This window comes from Catharus ustulatus, chromosome 13, assembly GCF_009819885.2.
Source record: "Catharus ustulatus isolate bCatUst1 chromosome 13, bCatUst1.pri.v2, whole genome shotgun sequence".
NCBI classification, from domain to species: Eukaryota; Metazoa; Chordata; class Aves; order Passeriformes; family Turdidae; genus Catharus; species Catharus ustulatus.
In genome coordinates, this window is record NC_046233.1 from 19,361,967 (window position 1) to 19,384,297 (window position 22,331).

Consider the following 22,331-nt stretch of genomic DNA (forward strand, 5'->3'; position numbering starts at 1 on the left):
AATAGCAGGCAGACATTTCTACATATTTTTCTGATGACAAGTCCCTGTCCCAGCAATTTGGATTGGATACTGCAAATACTACTAAATAAAGCAGGAAGGTGTTGGAAAAGGGGAAGCTCAAGTTACTATGAATTGTTTTGCAATTCTGAAACAGTTCTTCCTTCTTGCAAAGAGCAAATCGAGTGCAAACATATTAAGCCTAAGTGTAAAGCACTTAAAGGTGTAGGAGTTGTTTTATTTATTGTTCAGTGTTTGGTTAAACAGGAGGAAATAGCGATGTGAAAGACTCTTGGCAATTATCAGAAGCGAAGAAGGGTGGGATATCCAAATATTTCATATATGTAATGACAGAGATCATCTCTAGGGCTTAGGGTGTCTCGTTGGGTAGCTTTGGATCAGTTCACCATGATCTCTCATTCTGGAGTTCATCTGTGTCAAACCCACAATCTCCTGAGATTCCACCAGTTAATTCTGTGTCCACAGCATTCCCCAGCCCTCCTCTGATCCCTGCAGCATCCTCACAGCCAGCCAAGCATCCATTTGGGGATTTCTGCAGGAGCTTTCCCCAGTGTGGAGGGAAAATAAGGCTTAAATCACACCAACTTTGCCTCTCTAGTCAGTGGTGCTGGGATTCCATCACTGCAGCTGAGCATTTTGAACCAAATACTTACTAAAAGCCTTCAGGATAACTTTTTCTCCCGACTTGGTCACATCTTCCATCCTAAAAGACACCTAAAAGAGTCCATTCTGGTGAATTCATGTGAGAAGTCAGCAAGACGATTGAACTGTGATTTGTGGGATTTTCTCTCTGATGCAGAATGTCTATTTAGAGCTGTAAATAAATAAACACCCAAAATTATTCATTTTTAAGCAGGCACATGTATATAAACACCACCTTAAAAAAATGAGCAGAAATCACAACACAACCTCTTTGCTGAGCAAGGTTTCCTTACACACAGCACTCAACAAGCACCCTTCCCTTCCCTTCCCTTCCCTTCCCTTCCCTTCCCTTCCCTTCCCTTCCCTTCCCTTCCCTTCCCTTCCCTTCCCTTCCCTTCCCTTCCCTTCCCTTCCCTTCCCTTCCCTTCCCTTCCCTTCCCTTCCCTTCCCTTCCCTTCCCTTCCCTTCCCTTCCCTTCCCTTCCCTTCCCTTCCCTTCCCTTCCCTTCCCTTCCCTTCCCTTCCCTTCCCTTCCCTTCCCTTCCCTTCCCTTCCCTTCCCTTCTCTCTTCTCTCTCCACTTTCTCCCACAGCAACAAAGGACATGGCATCACAGAGTAACTTTATGCTTTAAAGCCCAGAAAATTTTATGAGGGTCCCAGAGAAAAGTCAACATTCCCCCACAATTGCTACTGACTCTCATAATTAACTTAATGGAAAAATGGAGAGAAAGCTCTGGCTGCTGCCTGATATGCTTTTAATACATTGCAGATGTTCCTTTGATTTTACTAACTGGAAACACTTCATAACTTGTATCCATAGCCTATTCCCAATACAGCATTTAGCTTTCGCAAAGCAGTAATCTTCTCAGCCCTGGTAGCAGTCCTAAGGTCTGAGGAGGAAAAAAAACTTTATATGGATTTTTTTCCTTCTTAGAGGTTAAATTGAAGAAGGTGAACTGACACAGAGTGTTTAGGTCATATCAGTAAATAGCAAAGAGTGAACACTGGAGGAGAAACCGAAATCCAGCTCCAAAATGTCAGAAATCACTTCAGAGGTGTTAGAAATATAGATGTGTTGCTTTTCAAGTGTTGGGACACAGTGGGGTGGGTTTGAAAGGAGAAGCTGAAGCTTCTTGACATTTACCTTTGCAGTACCAGGGTGTTACAGATAATTCAGTGCCTTTGTAGCTGACACCTGCTAATTTCTAACACTGCCCCTTCATCAAAGCAGGCTGGGTTTTAAAAAAAATCTTAAATACATGGAGAACTGAGATTTCACAGCCATTCTTTGTACCTCCAGTACAAAGTATTCCTGGCAATGCTCCTACAACCCCTCATGGTTCAGATGTTCTGTTCCAAGCTGCCAGCTAGGAAAAAGGTGTCAATACTCAGCTGCACTCATGTGAAAAGCAGAACCATTTGATACTGAGAATGTGAAACCACTGGCTGTCTTTGTAATGTTTTCCCCCTTTCAGGAGAACTTCCATATCCGGGAACTGGAAGACAAACACGGGCTCTGCCATGCTGGAACAAATTGCTATGTCAGATAAGTAAGTGGAGTCGCATGTAAAAGGTAATTTTAAAAAGCAATGGCTTTTTATTTTAAGTGAATTTTTAAAGAATCCCATTGTTGGTACACAATTCACAGGAAGGGCATGCATTGTGCTCATTTGGAGGAAAAGGGATTTCTCAGTTAGGTGAAAGAGCAGAGCCAGGAGTTCCACGTGGCTTCAGAGTTCCCTACCCACACTCACCAGCCTTGGGTGTTACCTGAGCCCTTGGGCTCCTACATCCATGTCTGCTCCTAGAAATGATGAAGGAAATCCCTTCAGAAAATGGAATTTCACAGATTCAACCTGTCAGTCATTTCTCATGGTTCATTTCCCTCTCCTACCCACCCGCCTTACACCATGCACACTGCTTTAAACTTTCCTACCATCCTTCTACATAACCAAGCAATCCAGTCTCCACTTTGCCTGTTTAAATCCCATTTCCCTTTTCTACTTTCAATCCCAAATTCCTTACTTTTCATTTTATAAATTTCCACTGAACTGTACTGTGAGGCTCTTTTCCCTGTTGCTGGGATACCCTGAAGCTTTATTTCCCCTGTGCCATCATTCCAGTTCTGTGCTTTGGTTTACTGTGCTTTTCCTTTTATTTCCCATTCTTATTCTGGATAATTCGTGCAGTCCAGTTGAAAACATTCATGCAGCACCACTTTGAAGCTCAGAACTCCTTTCTCAATCCTCCTCATTTGCTCCACAACACATAAACCTCTTTTCCCTGAAAAACAAAATCTCAGAGGCTATGAATTTTCTGTTGTTCAGCTTCTCCAAAGGCTGCCACCAGTGGAAGCTGAAATAAAGTCTGTACAGTGAAAGTGTAATTTAAAAGGTGTTTTAAAGTTCAACAGTAGTCCTGGCTGTGGGGGTTGTTGGTTTGGGGTTTGGTTTTTTTCAAAGCCTGGAACCTACAACTTGGTGCCTCTTACGAGCTGAGGGAGACACAGGAACTGAAGCATTGCCTGCCCTGGAAAGGTGAAAACAAGAAAAACGGGAATTCCAGCTCCCTGCTGTCCAACCCCTGTCTAGACTGTGTCCTCGCTGATCTCCCCTCTGGGGATGGACTGGAGCCACATTATTTTCTCTTTCTCATTCCCTCCCACCTCCCTCTAGAAAGTGAGGTTATGTCTTCCCTGGGAGGGAGAGGCAGGGGTGAGCTCTGGGTGTGTAATTACAGCCCGTGGGCTGTGTGGAAACACAGAAACTCCAGTTGTGCCCCAAGGAGTGGGAAATACTCCCCTCGCCCTGCTCCTTCTGTAAATGCTCTCTGAGCTTCATTCCCGCTCCTATTTTTCACAGAAAGTTAATTAGAGCAGAATAAGGATTTTCCCTAACACACCCGCCAACAAAACAAAACTTCCTTTATGCTGATGAGGCCATGGAAAGGTGCGTGTGGCCCCCCAAGAGAAAAGGGTGTGTATGACACAGCCCTGATTTTGTGGGATTGTCCAGGAACTGCTCACAGCAGAGCAGGGCACACAAGGGGACGCACAAGGGGAAAAGAGACTTTTCTGAAGAGCTGCAGCAGTTCCACAACACGGCAAAATCGATCAGATCTGCTGCATTTTGGTTTTAATACAGCCATGAATGAGGAGGAAGTGCCTTGAAAGCACTGGGCATTTTTGGCTGAATACAAATCCCAGCGTAGAAATTCAGAGAAGAAAGAAGAGCAAGGCAGGAAGGGACAGTGAGAGGCAGAGGAGCAGTACATTTCAGGGTCACAATTCCTCATTTCCCCCCGTTACAGAACTCCTGCTGCCCAGAGAGCTGTGCCAGCTATGCCCACCTCACCTGGCACACCTGATATTGCCCCCTGGGAGCAATCCTTCATCCTTTATCCTTTATCCTTTATCCTTTATCCTTTATCCTTTACCCTTTATCCATTACCCTTTTTCCTTTATTCTTTACCCTTCATCCTTTATAATTTATCCTTTATCATTTATCCTTTATCATTTATCCTTTATTGCTGCTGCTCACACTGACTCTGGGAAAAGAGGAACCCTGACCTTTTGTCAAACCTACTGTGCAAGCTTTGGGTTTCAAACACTCCAGGCTGCTCCATCCAAAACCTATCATTCCAAATGGATTTTTCCAGCTCTGTGTTTGTTGGCAGAAGATGGGCTATTAAATATACTTTCATAAATCTGATTGATGTTGCAGTGTTTTAGAGAAAATGTCCTCATTTTTGCTTCCATTTCAAGTCCAGATATTTACTGTTTGAGACAAGTTTTGTTGTCCTCATGGCTTTCTAAGATACACAATATTTTACAGAAAAAAAAGAAGAAGTTATTTATAAGCAAGTGCATGCAAAAAGTCCAGTCAGTCAGTGCATCTACAGATGTTGAAATTGTCAGGCATCCAAAAAAACCTCTTATATTGGACAAAAACCATGTTTCTCACAGAAAAAAAAATTATTTTCATTGCTAAGATATTACCATCAGGATCTTTTCAAATCAATTCTTTGTATTCTCCTTAAAAGAAAAACTTTTCCACTGGAACAGATTTGATATAAGAAAATAAAAAGAATGTGACTTAATAAGTTTGCTTGGAAAGGATGCTGTTACTGAAGATATTTATACATGAATCAGACTCTCAGCCTAATAAGGAATTTGCTTTGATCCCACAATGAAATCAAATGCTTTGTTTATTACAGCAGGGGTTTATTTTAGTGGAAAATACTATGAGGTGGCAAATCCATCATCAGGGCTCCAGGGTTGGAGCAGGAGAGGGGCTGGAAGAGGAAATAACTCTGCTTTAGACTCAAGTGTGAGCCAAAGAAAGAGGAAAATTCATGATAAATGAATGCTTTACAAACGGGGGTTTTTAGCAAATCGTGTCTTTCAGTTGATGACATCACTCTGCATCATCCCAGGATCATTTCCTCCCTACCCAGCCCTGCTGGGAGTCACTGAACATTCCCAATGTTCTTGGTGTCCTGGCATTCAGTCCTTTCCTTTGGGCTCTCAGAGCTCTGTGCTGGTATTACAGCAATCACAGGAACTGTCTCACTCTTCTTCTAAGTAGTCCCTCTTCACCCCCTTGTTGGTCAGATAATCTCTCCATTTATAGAGAAAAAAAGCAAAATAAATCATACTGCTGCTTGTAGAATGGGTAAAGAGTCCATCCTCAGTCTCCTACCATGATGTTACAAAATAAACAGATTTTTTCTGCTCAACTCTATGAAATAACCTTTCTAGGAGTTGTAGAATTCCTTGGAATCATTTAAATTTCACTCGACTTTTGCTGTACTTGTCTATAAGAATGAAGAACATAATCCTAGTCTGCATGCTCCACAACACACATAATGTCATATTTTTGGTCCTTCTGCATCATCTGAAGGGTTTTCCTGCCTGGATTTCTCCTTTTGCTCAGCGCTGTAGGAATAAAACCAGCCTGACTCCTTTAGAAAACAGTTGGGCCACCATTTAGGATGGAGCCTCCCACTCATTTTCCTGATACAGGAAACAAACCCATCCAGTGTAGTGAAAATTCTGAATTTAGGGTGAGTGTAATATTAAATACATTATTAGGTGAGCCTCTAGAAAATCAAGAGCCTCATGAGATACTCACAGAGCAAATTATTTTTGTGAAACAGGTACAAGCTTTGGGTTGACACCTGTTCTGAAATATTTGGTGGTTTGGACATCTGTGCTGTTAAAGCTGTACATGGGAAGGATGGAAAAGATTATATTTTTGAGGTAAGAAATCCTGATTTTTTTTTCAATATCTGCCTTTACATATTACAAACAGCCAAGGAAAGAACCTTTCTGATAGTTGGGCATTGGCTTATTTGTGTTTCAGGCAAGGCTGTGTATTTTTGAGCACTGTTTAAATCATGATACAAAGCCACAGGTCCAAATTAGTGGCAAAACTTGCTGGAAAATGTAACCCTATGGATGGGAATGTCTTTTGGTGTTGGAGGAAATGTACACAAACTGCAAAACAAAGCCAAATGTGGATGGCACATTTTGCCAACCCTGATGATATCTTTCCTGAGCAGGCTTAGCAGCTTTTCCTGGAAGGTTTATAGATAGCACCATCCCAAGGGAACCCCAACAAAATTATACCTTGCTGTGGAAAGGGAGATTAAGGATGAAGTGGAAACAACTTTACTTTTTTTCTATCCTCAATATTGCCCTGAAGATCTGAATCCTCATGAATCAGAAGTTTCTGCTGTAGGCAATTTTGAGAAGCCGAAGTTTTTCATTTCCTTTGAGTTTTTAAATGGAGAAATATCACTTTGTGTAGCCATAAAACAAGTTATCATCACTTTCCTATCACGCAATTTCTTCAGCATCTTCCACATTCCTAGAATTTTATTCAGGAGGTGGGCAAGGATCTCTAGAATATCCCCACTCCAAAAGAAGTTGATAAAGCCAAAGGGGAAAGTTTTTTAAAAATGCAATAACCACAGCAAATTCTGTAATGGACAGAGATGCCTCACTTCCTGCTTCTCAACAAATGCCCTGATTTTCCATGCCACAGACAATCATAATTTCCAAACCCCAGAATTCTAAGAACTGCAGGGTCCATCAGGAGCTGGGTTTGCAGAGCATTTTAATCAGAGTGCAGAATAGATGTTGTAATTTAAAAAAAGGAGTGGATGGAAGCATGATTATTCCTACTGTTGTCTGGAATCAGCTGGATTGTCTGGGAGATGGGAACGCTCATCAGCAAGGATATTTAGAATCTGTAAGAGTCATTGAAATGTGGGGCTGTTTGCAAAGTTCACATCCACCAGAACATCTGGAAAAATTATGATATCAACAGTTATTACACTGAAATTTTAACAGAATTCTGGGCTACAATGAGGAGTGGAAAACTGTCTGCACCAAGATAGGGAGAATTTTCTCCTTTTGTGTCCTTTCTGCATGGGAAAATAAATATTATTAAGTCTGGCACGTGCATGCTGCACTCGAGGGAGCTGAGCAGGGCGGTCAGTCCAGAAATCCTGGGCTGCAGCTCCATCCTGGAGCTTCTATGGGATGTGTTTCCATGGGGATGGCACACCTGAGGAAAAAAACGAGTGTTTGGGTACCAGTGATACCTTAGAGCTGCAAAGATCACCTGACAAGGAACACACAGATTTCCTAATGGGTGAAAGAACGTTTGCAGATTTGTTCTTCCTGATTTTCTCTGGGAACATTCAGCCAGTGTAACCCTCAAGAGGAGGACACAGGTGTTCTCTCAGAGGGAATTGGAATTAGGGGACAATTCTACACAAGTATTCTTCAGGTATCCAGACCAGTTTTGCTGAAGAGGACAAAATACTGAAGTGATATTATTATTCAAGCACAAAACCGCCTGTGTTTTTCTGTGAAGGTTTGGGCTCTTTGCAGATTTTTAGGTGGGGGGGACAGAACAGGTTTTCTCAGTGTGGTTCCCTGAAGAAAACTCTCTCCTCCAGAGGAACACAGTGGTTCTTGCTGCCTGTCACTGCCCTACCCCAAGAACTGACTCCAAACTCCTCCCAGGGAGGAATGAACTCATTAAAGGACGGCTCAGCTAAGCAGAGGGGCTGTCAGGTTGATCAGGATGAGGCCCAAGTTATGATTCTGTGTAACAGCCTCAGCTCTTCATTTAGTGTTTGTTCCTTCCCCCTCAGTGGGAATTCTCAGCTGCCAAGCATCAGACAAGCTGTAGAAACAGGATTTTTATTAACACATCACTGCAACATGCAGCTATTTAACTGCCTCCCCTCTTCTTCCTAATAAGACATCAAATCAAGGTCCATTAAACTTTTAACTTCCTAAATATAAGGATTTTCCCTCTTTTTAAATTAACACTTCTGAAGTTTCAATACTAGGAGGAGCAGAGCATTGTTTGTATTTCTGATCCCACTGAATATTATCTTTCCTGTTTCATTCTTGGAAAACCAAAGCTCTGGAAAATGAAATAAAAGCTCAGAGTGTGGTGATGAGAGCAGTAAAATAAAACAAATGTAAGAGAATCCTTTAGAGTGGCCTCCCAGAAGTCTCCCAAATTTTGTTTTAGATTAAATGGGCTGCTACAGGTGCCTTACTCCCACCTCCTTCATTTTGCCCTGAGCTAAATTAAATTAGCCCCCAGGTGTTTTTGACTTAGAAAGATGCAAACTGGATTTCAAGTAGAAAACTTTCAGCCACTGGAAACCAATACACAAAATGAAGAAACAGTGTTTGTGTACAATTGTATGGAAAGTTCTGTTCTTGGCCTGGAATCCTTCAGGAGCTCAGCTCACCTTCTGTTTTCCCATCCAGGACAGAATATCCTCTGCTCAGGTCAGCGAGGGTGCTAAATCCAGCTGTAATTGCTGATAAACTCAGATGTCTCTCATGATTTCTGCTCTGGAACATTGCTGTATTCACAGAATAAATGGGAATGGTTTTTTGCCCAGTTCTCACTCTCCCAAGCATGGGCCTTCAAAATCACCCTGATTTAATTCCCCCTTCCTCTGTACTTCCCACTTGCCCTATTTGCTCCTGGAATCCTGGGGCTCTCCCTCAGGAGATCCATCCATCCTGTCAGACCCCCGGGCACTGCTGACTGACTGACAGCCCCCTGCCTGCTCCACCATGTTCTCTTGTATTTCAGCATCCTGGGAAACATCTCTTTTCCCACCTTAACCACAGGATTCATTACCTCTGCCCTTCCTTTCAGTTCCCCAGCTCTGCCTTTCCCAGCCCTTCCCAAATCTCTGCCCAGGACATCGCAATCCTTGGGGGTGAGCTGAGGATGCAGCAGAGCTGGGTGTGGGCAGTAGCAGTGGGAATTCCTCCCTCAAACACGATGATCCCTTTGCAATTACTGATATCTTGTAATTGCTCTGGCTCCTTTATAAATCACATCCCATTTCCCTTCCTAATTACAGAATTTCTCTTCTTTTTCTTGCCAGTCTCAGTCTTGTATCCCAAATTTTAGCTATTCACCTTTCCCACTAATATATACAGTCAGTCCCTGGCTGATAAGAGAAATTCATCCCAAAGAACTGGCTACTGGAATGAAAATACATTGATATATAAATGCAAGTTCACAGTGATATGAATTAAGTGACTGTAATTCATAGTGACCCATGTTTTTACTGGCATCTGCACAAAGAATGTATTTGATTTTATAAATTACAGATGTCATTTTTCTTTCTGTGAAATCCTCTTAGTGGGAAACTCCAATATTTTAAATAGCTGAACTACATGCTCAACTAAAAACTGACTGGGTTTAAATGGGATTTTAAATCTAGAGCAGGCTGTAAATAGACTATTTATAAACAGGGAGCTTTGTATATGTTTAAACTTTGTCAAATCTTCTGAAGGGGAGGAAATGCCAGCCTGACATTCCTGTAGTCACTCACAGGATTTAAAAGCTGTTGGTGTTGCCCAAAATACTCTTAAGGTACATTTATATAAAATAATAATATAAAATAGTTGTCATTAACTCTTGTACTAGGAATGGAAATAACTGTATTCTCTGAAAGGAAAAGAAAATATACCAAAAACTACCATGTAAAGAACCCACCTGGATCTCAGCTGCTCTGTTGCCACATGTTGGGCCAGCAGTATTTCTGCTCCTGTGGCAACAAACCCAAGGATTTTAACAAGGTCAAAACCTGTCCAAGGGATAAGAGACCGATAAGGGCAAATGGCTCTTGTTTAAATGCTAAATCTGTTTGAATCTGCCTCAATTTGTGACTATGCATGAAAAATCTTCATTCAAGGGGTGTAACAACTTCTCTGCTGGAGTGGACGTGAAGATTTGACACCTCAAGGCTCCTTTTTTACACTTTTCCCACAAGTTCTGCTAGACACCATGGCAGGATCTCCCAGAGGAAGCTGATGTGTGAACTTGCAGTTGTAGAAGTATTTAAAAGCAGAAATTCAGCCCAAACCCAATCCTCCAGATCTTAATCCTGTCTAATCCTTTGGCAGGACCTCACTGGAGGCAATTTATTTCAAAGTCATTCCAAGTAATGGTTTTAATGTAAATGGATGGTAAACAAAGGGAAGGGTGTTTTGCATGCTTGTGAAACTTTTAACTGATATTGGGTAAGAGGGGGATTCATCCACACCCTATAGTGCATGTTTTTTAAAACAGCTCTCATTAAAACAGATTTTTAGAGCCCAGTCATCACTCCTACTCTGAAAATCAGATGGTTTGCAGTGGAGAACCAAACATCCAATGCCCTTCACACCAAAACATTCTCTGGTCAGTCATTATTAACACTTCATAGTCCTGGCACTTTGGATTCCTCCAGTCACAATGCAAATTCCTCTTACAAGAAACAGCTCAGGGTACAAGGAAGTGGATCTTTAAAGTGTTTCTACAATTTTTAAAATAGCAGTAAGTGAGCAGAAATTACAGTAATTTCACGATTACAAGCCGCGCCTGATTATAAGCCGCAGGTCTGGGTGTCAGCAACATTTCGTTCTTTGTGCATAAATAAGCCGCACGTGATTATAAGCCGCACTTTCGTTCGCAGCGAAGATATACGTGCAACTTTCACGAAGTTGCCAATTAGTAACAGAATCGTGGGATCACGGGATTTACTGGCTCGGCCCTGCTCAGGGCGGCCACCAGGGAGCGGTCCCAGCTCCGCTCGCCGCTGCCGCCGGGAGGGAGTGGAGCGGCGTGCCCGGCCGATGCCGCCGGGAAGCAGGAGAGGGGCATGCCCGCCCAGTGCCACCGGGAGAAGGGAGAGGGGCGTCCCTGGCCAGTGCCACCGCCGTGCCCCCCGGGGCCAGGCAGCGCTGCCGCTGCGCCGCAACTGCCCCACCGCCGCCTGGGGCCGGGCGGGCTCTGGCTCGGCTCAGGGCTGCTGCTGGCTCAGACTTCCGGGTTGGGAAATTTCCAAAATTTGTTCATATATAAGCCACTCCTGAATGTAAGCCGCACTTCCAGTTTGGGAGCAAAATTTTAGTCAAAATGGTGTGGCTTATAATCGTGAAACTACTGTAATATTAAAGAGCCGCACAACCTGCAAGGTTACATTTTACTCCGTCAGAAAGAACTCTTATTGGTTGATCAACTCATCTCTCAATTAATGGAAAACATTGGGATGCTCCACTTAAAATTATGATTGTTAAAAATATGGTAAATTTTAAAGAACCTTTCAGCGTACTTATTAAACATCGTTACTGTTGGTGTGGCCCTAGGGTGGAAAACCATGCATTCATGTCTGAGGAAACATTTGTTCTGGAGTTCAATTATTCTTGCATTGTTTACCCTGGCGTTATTTTAAAGCCTTTTGCCTGTGAGGAGGCTCAGAGGAGACCTAGATCTGAAAATCTCAGCACAAGCATTGCCAGCATTTCAGTTGCCAACACGCAACGCCAGTGAATCTTGTAAATGAACAAACAGGAGAATCATGGAAATGATTTGGGACTTCAAACTAATGCCATTATTGGAACAAAGTAGCTTTTGTCACTCAGGAAGAATTTCTACAGCTCTCACCATAGTTTGAAAAGCTCAAGGTTTATATTATTTATAATGTATCTCCTTCCCAAGTACTGCAAAGTGCAATGTTCTTTTAAATCCAAATATCTCTTTAAACACCCAACTTCTGTGTCCAATTCCTAGAAACCCTTGAATATCTAAAAGAAGGAAGGCAAAACTCTGTTATTTGTTAATGAAGGAGATATTCTGTAGCTGTTGGGGGATTGAGTGAGTTTTGCTGCAACTAAATCCCTTCCCCTTCAGGAGGGATCCACACAACGTGGGTGTGTTAATGCTCTTCAGACTGGTCCCTGTACACCCCTCAGATAACAAAGTTCTTCCATCCAGACCTGTGGGAAACACCAGAGTGCAGCACTGCAGGTGACATGGACATGGCCTGATGCACATGGAAAAAGGATTGCAGTTTCTCTAAAGTGAATTAAATCCTATTCTTTTTCTAAGTGGGAATGCCCAGTGAATAATAGTTGGGCTTATGTTATTCTTTTATTTCCCCTGAAGCAAATGCAGATGGGGCAGAAGTGGATACATTGGAAAAATAACAAATATTCTGGAGAAATAAAGGCTCTGGAGAAATAACAAATTCTTGTGACCCACTGAAGTGGCAGAATTCAGTATTAGCTTTATTCATCAGAATGGCTGCAATAAATAACCACTGAGCACTCTCAACCTATCATGTTTAGAATGTGCCCATTTTTATCTGCCTCTCTGCCATCCTGCTTCCTCTGTAGAAATTCCTACTTATTCCTTGCAGCCACAGTACTTTTTAAAAAAGGTTATCAATAATAACAAGGTGTTATTTAAAGTTTTTCACCAACCAGTGAAAGGATCCAGATTTCCCTAGCAAAGAACCAAATTGCCAGGAAGCAGAAGTGTTACCCTGCATTTCCACATTGTAGTGTGAGCCACAAAAGCAGGGAAGGGAGGAAACCTTCAGCTGAGCCAAGAGAACAATTCCTTCAGATCACTGGATTGCCTGAGAAATCTCACTTTTCTTATCACCCTGTGCTTCCTCTTGCTGTTCCCATAGTGTGTGCCCAGGTGTGAAGGGAACATTTTTTGGAAGGTTCTTTGTCTTGCCATTTTGTGGGAGATCGGGAGGGGAAGGCATTGCAAAGTTGCTGCTCTCTTGTTTATTTTCTGATGGAACACATGTAATTCCTGTAATTCTTGTGTACTTCTGCTGAAAACAACCCTGTAAATACACCCTGCCCTCCCGCAGGGATGAGGAGGAATTTCCTTCCCAGCACTGATCTCCTGTTGCATTTTGCAGGTGATGGACTGTGCCATGCCCCTGATAGGGGAGCACCAGGCTGAAGACAGGCAGCACATCACCGAGTTAGTCGTAAGCAAAATGAACCAAATGTTGTCCAAAACTCCTATTCCATCTCCTCAGAGACCCACTGCCACTCAGCAGCCTCAGGTAGGATAAAACAAAATTTAAATTAAATTTTAAAAGAGCATCTTGGTCTATCATTTTAAGCTCAAAGTTTTCCTCCAGGAATTTGGACATCTGTGGAACTTCAAGGATTCAAGAACTTACCAACACATTTTATCAGTTTGTTATATTTCAATGAGATTGTCTTCAGATATAATCAAGAAGTGCAAGTGTTGCTGTGTTTCTACCCGTGGGTTCAGGGAATTACCAGGCTTTGTGCTGTTTCCTTTCAGTCGCATAGATGAAAAATCATGGAAATACTAAGAAGCACTGTCATAGAAAACCCTTGTCCTGAGGATGTTAAAAACAATACTGATTAATTCTTGTTCTTGTGAGAAATTAATTGTGTTATAATCTTTTTTTAATGTGCAGCAGTTCACAAAAATATATTAGAAATCTAGGAAACTCCTGAAATATGTTCAGCGTAGTAGAAGACGTGGACCAAAGATTGCAAATAGATAATTTCTCTTATTTGATCTTGCATAGCCTGACAGTTAAAGTCTGGGGATGAAGAATTCTGCCCCCGGCCTTGCTACCAGCTGGCTTCCAGGAATCACCTTTGTGTTTCCATTTCCATGCTTAAAAACTGTGGGGTTTGCTGTACTGATCCTATGAATAACTTTGGGGAGGGTGGCGTTTTTGTAAAACGCTCTGAGAACAGAAAAGTTGGGAGAGGTGTGGATTTTCAGGGTGGAATTTGATGGGTAAGGACTTGGGTGGGTGTTTAAATAGAAGCCAGTAAAAGTGGTGACCTGGGAGGCTATAAACCCCTTTTTTCACCAGTGGCAGGGGGTGGTTTCAAACTGAAAGATATTTACATTAGGCATCAATTCTTTACAATGAGGTTGGTAGGAACTAGAACGGTTTGTGCAGAGAAACTGTGGGAGAAATAGAATCAAATCCACCCTGCCCATGACCTGGCAAGGGTTTTGGTGCTGCCCTGGACCTCTGCACTCCACGGGCATCAGCTGAACACCAGAATTACCAAATGGTAAGCCAGGAATTACCAAGCATAAATAGCAAAATACCAAGCTTAAATCAAGGATCTATTTTTGCTCCCAGCAGGCTCCACACCAGGTAAACAATTTGAGAACAATTTTGTGGCCTACCTCAGACAGACCATTTCTTGAGGCAGAGTGACTAATTTGTTCTTCAAATATCTCATCATGCTTTAAGATATAAAAATACCCCATCCCACATGAAAAAAAATAAGTGGTGTGGCTTCTATTTATGCTGCAGCCACTTGAAACTAAGCACAAAATTGTTTCAGCCACAGAACCACATACAATGGAGAAGTTTCCATCCAACATGACTCGAGTCCATTGTAAAGAGCACTGGGAGAGAAAGAAAAAGGGGGAAAAAAATCACCTTTTGCCAAAATAGTTCCTTTTAGGAGCAACAGATTATCCAGATATTAAAATGAAGCAAAGAGTCAAATTTAGAGTTATCCAGTCAACACTCTCAGAAAAAATCACTTCCTTGGGTTGTCTTTAGTGCCAAACCAGCACATAGTCAACATAAATCAAAATTTAAAGCAGACATCACTGTCACATGAATAGATTCATGTCTGATATTTCACATTTCAGGGAAAAAATGCAAGGTTTTGGGCAGGCTGTCCTGGATTTCAGAGCAGCCAGGGGAGGAGGAGCATTTACTGTTACTGCTGCCATCCAAAGAACTGGCTGTTTGTTGGATGTAAATAAAGTTTCCGATCATTCCCAAAGAAAAACTGCCCACCTGAGTCCAGAATAAAAACAGGATTCCAGCAGCATTTTCAGAAGTTTCTTGAATTCCTCAGCCATTGCTGTTGATCAGCATGTCCACGGAAAGGGGTTTTTGCTCTTCTACCAGAGTTTTGGATGAATGCAGAGATAATATTCTGGGATGGGGGACTTCTGGTAGATTCCTGTTTAGTTTAGGTTATTCCTGAAGGATTCAGCCCTTACTGATGGTAACAAGATGTTATTCCACGTTTATCTTTTTTTCCTTAGCCTATCCTTACATTATGGATGGCATTTGAGCAAAAAAATACTGTGAAAACCAGAGATATTCCTTGGGAATATTTGCAATATCTGTTCATTTTCCTCTCAGTTAATCAGACTCTTAAAATTGGCCTTGTTTAGGGCAGGTAAAGGGAACCTGATTTTTTGCTGCAGATTCCATTTGCAAATATCCATGAATCTTCCCAGCTTTAAGGGGAAATCATGAAACACATTTGTACAATTTAAAGCAGATAGCTCCTCAAGTGTAGTTAATTTTTAGCTGGGTTTTGCTAAGAGTAAAATCAATCTGTTAGAACAAAACTGGCCCTTTCCATTTTGAAGAGTCTTGTCCTTTTCTAATGTGAGAAATTATTTCCTATTCTTGAGAAACACCCAGTTCATCTGCAAGGCAGGGGGACACTGCCCATTTCTACAGGTGACATAAAATGCAAAGCTAGTAAATAATTTATCCCAAATCAACTCTGTACACGTGTAGAAACCAAAGTACTGGATATATCCAAGAGTAATTGCTGAGTTTTGCTACTTCTGCTTTTAAATGAGCAGCCTATGGTCCATAATACAGCTCCAGATGTGCCATGCTCTGAATGTCTTTATTACCTCCAGATTTGAAAAGTACAGTAATTTCACGAATACAAGCCGCACGGACTATAAGCCACATCCCTGGGTGTTGGCAAACATTTTGTTCTTTGTCCATAAATAAGCCGCACCTGAGTATAAGCCGCTCTGTCGTTCGCAGCGAGGACCCGCGTGCAACAAAGTTGCCAAATAGTAACAGAACCGTGGCATGGCGGGATTTACTGACTCGGCTCGGGCTGTGCAGGCTCAGCCCACTTGGGGCTGCCAATGGGGCCAGGTGGCCCAGCTTGGTGGGGCCACTCAGCGGGACCGCTCGGGGCCGGCCGCTGCTGCCACTGGGCTTGGTCACCTTGGCCCGGCGCTGCCCTGTGGTGGCAGGCAGGGACAGAGTTCCCCCCGCTTCCGTGGTGGCGGGCGGGGACGGAGCCTGCCTGCTCCTGCCACAGCGGGTGGGGGCAGGAGCCCCCCGCTTACCCCACGGGCTTCAGGTATGGCAGCACGGGCCCCCCCCGTCTCTCCCCCAGGCTGCGGCAGAGGAGGGAAGGAGAGAGCTCTCCCTCCTCTCTCCCCGCCCCCCGTGCTGCCTGCAGGGAGCCAGGCTCCACCCGCGGCACAACAGAGTAACAATTTGTAACAATCACGAAATGCCGACTTTTACTGGTAGGTTGCTCGACTCAGCACTTCGGTTTCCACTTCTGGGGGTGGAAATGTCAGAAAATTATTCACATATTAGCCGCTCCTGAGTATTAGCCGCATTTCCGGTGTGGGAGCAAAATTTTAGTCAAAAATGTTGCGGCTTGTATTCATGAAATTACTGTATTTCTATTTTAGTCCAGACTGTAGCACTGGGTTGGATTGTACATAAAAACATTCCTCAATTTATAAATGCCCACAGTGGTCAGCCCCACTCCAATTAAGCGTCCATCAGGAAACAAATCAATGATTGGGAAAATCAGCCTTTGTTTAGTACTGGGCAGCCAAGTCCTGGTGGGGATGGTTGGCCCTGCAGTGCTCTGGAGGCTGGCAAAGCTCTCCCTGTCCCAGTGCCAAAGGGAGCAAATTCCAAAGGGAAACCTCACGGGGGCAGGTCCTGGGATTGTTAAACCCATTAATGCTGAGATAGCTGAATGGAGAGATTTTTGAAATATATGTTTTCTACGTTACCTGTTTATTTATCTGCAAACTCTTGCCCAGACTCTGTAGCAAGTTCTGCTGGTGCACAGAGGGCAGAGAAGCTGGGAAGAAGGAGACTTGGACTCACAGAAATTCTACCTGTTATGGTAAAAAAAAATCCTTCAAAAATGAAGTTGTTTCTATTATTTAAATCATGATAGTTTGTTTTACCCCAAACCATGCTGAAAATAGAACTTAATCCAGGAATACGATTTTAGAGGTTTCCATAAACAAACCTGCTCTAGTTGCAGGCAATAAAACTGTGGAAATCTAAATTTCTGTATTTTCTAACCTCTTTGACTAATTTTGTCAGATCTTTAGAGAAGCTTTTTTCAAATTTTCCTAAAAACCAAGAAAATAACGTAAACTACCCCGTGAATCCGGGTTTGCAGAGCTCTGCTGGAGCTGGCTCATTTCTTGACCATTATGTTTGTTAATAAAGCAATAAAAACGGTTACACACCCACTCAGAGATGTCTGTCAGGTCCTGAGGTGGATTGTGCTGGAGGAAATTATGCAGAGAAAATAGCATTGTCCATGGCAATCACCAGAAAATGCAAATATTGATGGGCGTGTGAGCAGCTGAAGCTGAGGGAAATCCTGTTAGGAAAATGTTCATTCAGTCCTGTTGCATTATCCAGGAAAGAATAAGGGATTTATTTCCTTAATGCAAGGAAAGAAGGAAGGAGTTTGTGCTCCAATGTCTATGACATGATGACATCACAAAGAGCAGAGCATCCCCTCCTACATCCTGCTTCTGGTTGGTGTCAAAGAAAGGAGTGGCACATGCTAACAAACTAATTATAAAACCAGTATATTCTCCATTCCCTGACCCATTACATCATTTATCCAGTTTTATCGTTCCATGTCCAGAGAGAAAATTGAACCATGTGTGGACGTAGGGTAAATAACAAAAAGTGTGAATTCTGGAGAGAGAAACCATCAGCAAACTCCCTGTTCCTGGGTTTCCACGGGATTAGCCACAGCTCTGTTCTCTCTCATCTCTTGGATTTAGTGGGGGTTTTTTTAAAGGAAACTACTTATGATGAGCAGCAATTTGCTTCCAATCACTGAAGTTTTTTATGATGACCAGAAAATGCAGTTGTTTGGTTTGATCTTAGCTGAAGGGAACACATTTAATTGGGAAGGATCTCCTCAAGGAGTTATTTGGAAATGGAGAATTCAGCATTAGTGCACTGTCCATAAACATCCTTTTAAATCATGGTCCTTGGTAAGATAAATTACATTTTTTATTAAAACACTTTCAGGGTTCTTGGGAATGCCTTCCTAAATATATTGGTAGAGAATCTAAACCATTGGCATCAAAATTCACAAAGAGCAAGGAAAAATCTTGCTGGGGCATGGAAATCACACAAGCCGAAATGCAACACAATCCAAAGGTTGTTTAAGTCAAGAGCCATTCTGAAAGTGTCATTTTTGCTGGAGGTGCTGCCCCTTTACTGCAGTATTTTGGTTATTTGCATCCCAGCGACACCTTGTGGTTTCTCTTCTGGAATAAGTGACTTGGGAATTTAACTGTTATTTATTATTACAAGGGATGGTGTCCTATTCCATAAACTGTATCACATTCGAAATCTATTTGTCTATATATTTTACAAATCAGAAATGCTGCATACTCGAACATTTTTCATCATATTATTGTAATGCATTTCTTTATTTTTATTATTACTATTTTAATATGGAATCTGCTTTAATGGGCTACCTTAATTTGCACATATATAACTGTATATATATAACTATATATATATGTATATATATACGCAATGTTTATCTGTGTGCACTTATTTATTCAAAAGGGGTTTTTAAACCCTTAGTTTTTATGATAATGAAAATATAAGAACAGCTGTTTCTCTTTCAGATCCCAATATAAACATAGGGAATTAAGAAAAGCAGCAGAAAATAAACAAGTAGGAGCCTGAGCTCACCACATCCTTGTAAAAGGCTACATTTGGGGCACAGTTCATGCAGTAAAATTTATTTATCACAAATATAAAATGATTGGGTTGAGGTTTTTTTCCTACACTGAGGTGGTTTTGTCCACCTTTGAACACGACCCCTGTTCAGGGCAGGTTCTGCATGTGAGGGACAGAGGCCACAACAGAGGCTGGAACTGCTGGATGAGAGATGTTCATGTATTTAAAACAGTCCCCATTTCATCAACAAAGTTTGATTTATTTCAAACATTTAAACTTCACATGCAGGTATTGCAATATATCAAAACCACAAAGTTCACACCGGAAAATAAACCTGAAATAAACCTGAAACCTTTAATATCTATAAGGAGACAACATATAAATAACTGAGCAGGAATGTTACTGACAAAGTGATGGTGAAAGTGAAAATAATTGGTTTAAAATCCTTTCTAAGCTCCTGCACCAGCAGATGGAGTGAGAGCCAAGGGAGGCATAGGAGCTGCTCAGACTGGTTTTGTCCCCCCTGAGCAGAGGTCCCAGGTAAATAACTGGGGATAAATCTGTATGAACACTTTGAGCTTTTAGCTGTGAGTGTATCCATAAAAGGAGGGTGATTTAATCAAAACACTAATTATTGATAATTATCCTGCTCAGCTTGTTCAATGTGCCACAGAATAGCCAAGGGTGCCCTCCTGATGGCCTTTAGATTATAGAAGAATACACTAAAAGTCGTATATTAAAGGTTTAGGGTTATTTGGTCAAAATTTCTACTAACATCAACAGAAATGTGTCCAAATGAAATAAAGTTTTCTGGGTGAACCCTGATTTTAATTTTTTTTTTTTAATTTTCGAGTACACTATACCAAATGCGTATCACCAGCAGTGTACCTGGAAAAAGAAATTATTTCTGTGAAAAAGCCACCAAAAGCTTGGTAAAATAAAAATTTTCTCACAAAGTACTTGTTAAAAGAGAAGTCCAAAGGAAAAAGCCCCTGACAGGGCCAGATTTCAGGCCCAGGAGGATTTGGATTATCCCTGTTGTCTGTAGGATCCAGTGCTTCAGCCTCAGTGCTGATCTTTTAATTCAGAAAGCCACAAAGTGCTGGTAAAACTGAAAAAGACCCCAAGTATTATACTTAATGGACACTCCTCCACATTTCTCTTAAACATATTAGCATTACTATTCTCTTTTTGTCTTCATTCACAAAACAAAATGATGCTTTTCCTAACTTTTTATTGCCTCCTGCCAGATGATCTCCGGATCATCTCACAATCTGCAGGTGGTATTGGGAATTCTGACACTCCAAGGTCCCTGCCCTCAAGAAGAAAGAAATTATTTGGGGTTTAAAGTAATCCTGAGCCCACCACGATGGAGTGGCCTGGCTGTTCTTGGTAGGCTTCTGTGAGAAGCAGCTTTTTGGTTCCACAGGCATTTTTTTGGAAACTGCAGAAATTCTCCTCATTCCATTCTAGAGCAAACCCCATCCTTTCCTGAATCAGAGCAAAAGCAGTGATCCCGTGGTTACAGACCAGGGAAAAGCTGACAAAGACACAAACAGGACAGGATAGGCTGAACTTCTCTGTTTTGTCTCATATCATATATAACATCCTTTGATTATTTTATTTTATTTTTCATCTATTTTTACTCTCTGATCTTGTTCATTTAAGCTGAACCGAACAGAAATATCTTTTTTTTTGGAGGCTTTTCCTTGGTCTGCCTTCCTTTCCCCACTGTGGTGGGTGTTTGCTCTCTACTTTTTTTTTTTTCTTTCTTTTTTTTTTTCTTTTTTTTGTTATTATACCCTGTCTCCACTTGACTTTTCTGTTTGATTTCTCTGACCTTTAAATCATACCCTGTTAAGCAGAGGGGGCTGGCTTTTCTCCATGCTCAACTTGCAGGAATTCTTCCCCTCTCCCCAGAAATCCCTGCCATGGTTTATTTTCAATGAGGACCATGTGCTAAACGTGTGTCAAAATCTTTAAACAAGGAGAAGCACCAAGAGAAATTATGGAAGAATCCAAACCCAGAGCAGCTCTTTTCAACTATTCTTGGTTTGTCCATAGAAGAAAAAAAAATAAATAACCTCACACACAGACACTTTCAACTCTGGAATGTGGGCATGGACTTCTGGAGCTGCCAGCAGAGCAAACTTTTCTTCAGCTGCTTCAAAATTCCCCTCCAGGATCTCTCAGCTTCTAAGAGAGAGTTTTTCAGAGCTCAGAGCAGCCCCCAAAGCTCCTGTGGGTGGCTGGGAGGCAGCAGCAGCACAAGGAGGAAAAAGAGAAGTTGGGAATGGTTCTTGTGTTTGGTTCTTACCAGAGCCCTGAAACGACTTTTATTTGGGGAGGGCTCAGGTGTCACTCCCAGTGCCTCTTTTCTGTGTCCCCTCCCTCCCCACAGCTCTGTGACCCTAAAAACACAGAATGGGGGTGCTCAGGCTGGACTTGAGGCTGCTCCACCATCTGTCTTCCAGACTCTCTGGCTTCCAAGGATGAACTGCAGCTCTGAATGGATCAGTAACTATGGAAATTCTGCAAACTTTAAGCTCCTCCTGTTCACACAAGGATCACTTGCCATCCCATATTTCCAAATAGTCATAAAAAAATAACCTTCTTTTTGTTAAAACAGGAGGAGCAGACACAGCACAGCATCACCCAAAATCCCTGGGCTCAGGGGTCAAAACCTTCCCCACCACTTCAACCCTCAGCCCAGGATTTTGGCACTGTCCAGCCCCACCTTATCTCCTGTGAATGTGGAGGCTCCAGTGGAAGGTGAGAGGAAATTCACCTTGCCAGGCACAGGATGTTCTCCTGGATCTCCTGAACCCTTTTCTCTGCTTTTCCATGTCTTTGAGCGCTCCCCCTGCTCCCAGCTCCCCTCACTCTCAGTGTCAGCACACGGGGGAGCTCGCTGCTATCCCAGACTCTGCATCTCCTCCCTGTCTATAGGGAAAAAAATCTTTTCCCTGGGAAGAGCTGCCTGAAAGCTGCTGTGCCTCTGCATGCTTTGAATGTTCCCTGCTCCAACAGCACAAGTGGAAATCTTATTTCTTCAAGCAATAAAAGAGCTGAAGAAGAAATTAGACAAGCATCCTTGTCCATTGCAATTATTGCCCGGCTGTGGAAGGAAGCAGAAAGTTCCAATAACTGATGGTATTTCAGAAATTCATTGCTCCTGATAAGTTGACATCCTACTTCTCTAGAAACCTCATCAAATTGAGAGGTGAGGTTATTTTTTGTTCAGCAAAATAACAGAAAATAGAGCTGGAATGGACAGTGGGAATTCAGCTGGTCCAGTATCTCAGGGAAAACACTAGAGTGTCCATGACAGCAGCACTGAGTTCCTGCTGGGGTGTTCATCTTCCCTGAGTGCTCACCTTCCACCTGCTCTGCTCTGCACCTGCCCAAGTGGAGTTGGAAAAACATTATCTTTAAAGTCCCTTCCAACCCAAAGCATTCTATGTTTTTTTTATAATTCTATGTGTGAAAATATTCAAGAAGGAAGCTATTGTCAGGGAAGTAAATCACTGTCTAGCAATGGAAAACAGTCTGAAAAATCAAAG

The 22,331-nt window shown here is 42.2% G+C and overlaps 1 protein-coding gene across 1 annotated transcript in view; it reads left to right on the plus strand.

Annotated features, from left to right (window-relative positions):
• Positions 1–22,331, plus strand: part of SYN2 (synapsin II) — a 153,331-nt gene that overhangs the window by 118,037 nt on the left and 12,963 nt on the right. The window contains exons 8-10 of the mRNA XM_033071277.1: positions 2,136–2,210; positions 5,818–5,920; positions 12,919–13,068. Of these exons, the coding sequence (XP_032927168.1) occupies positions 2,136–2,210; positions 5,818–5,920; positions 12,919–13,068 (328 nt within the window). The remainder of the gene's footprint in view (positions 1–2,135; positions 2,211–5,817; positions 5,921–12,918; positions 13,069–22,331) is intronic.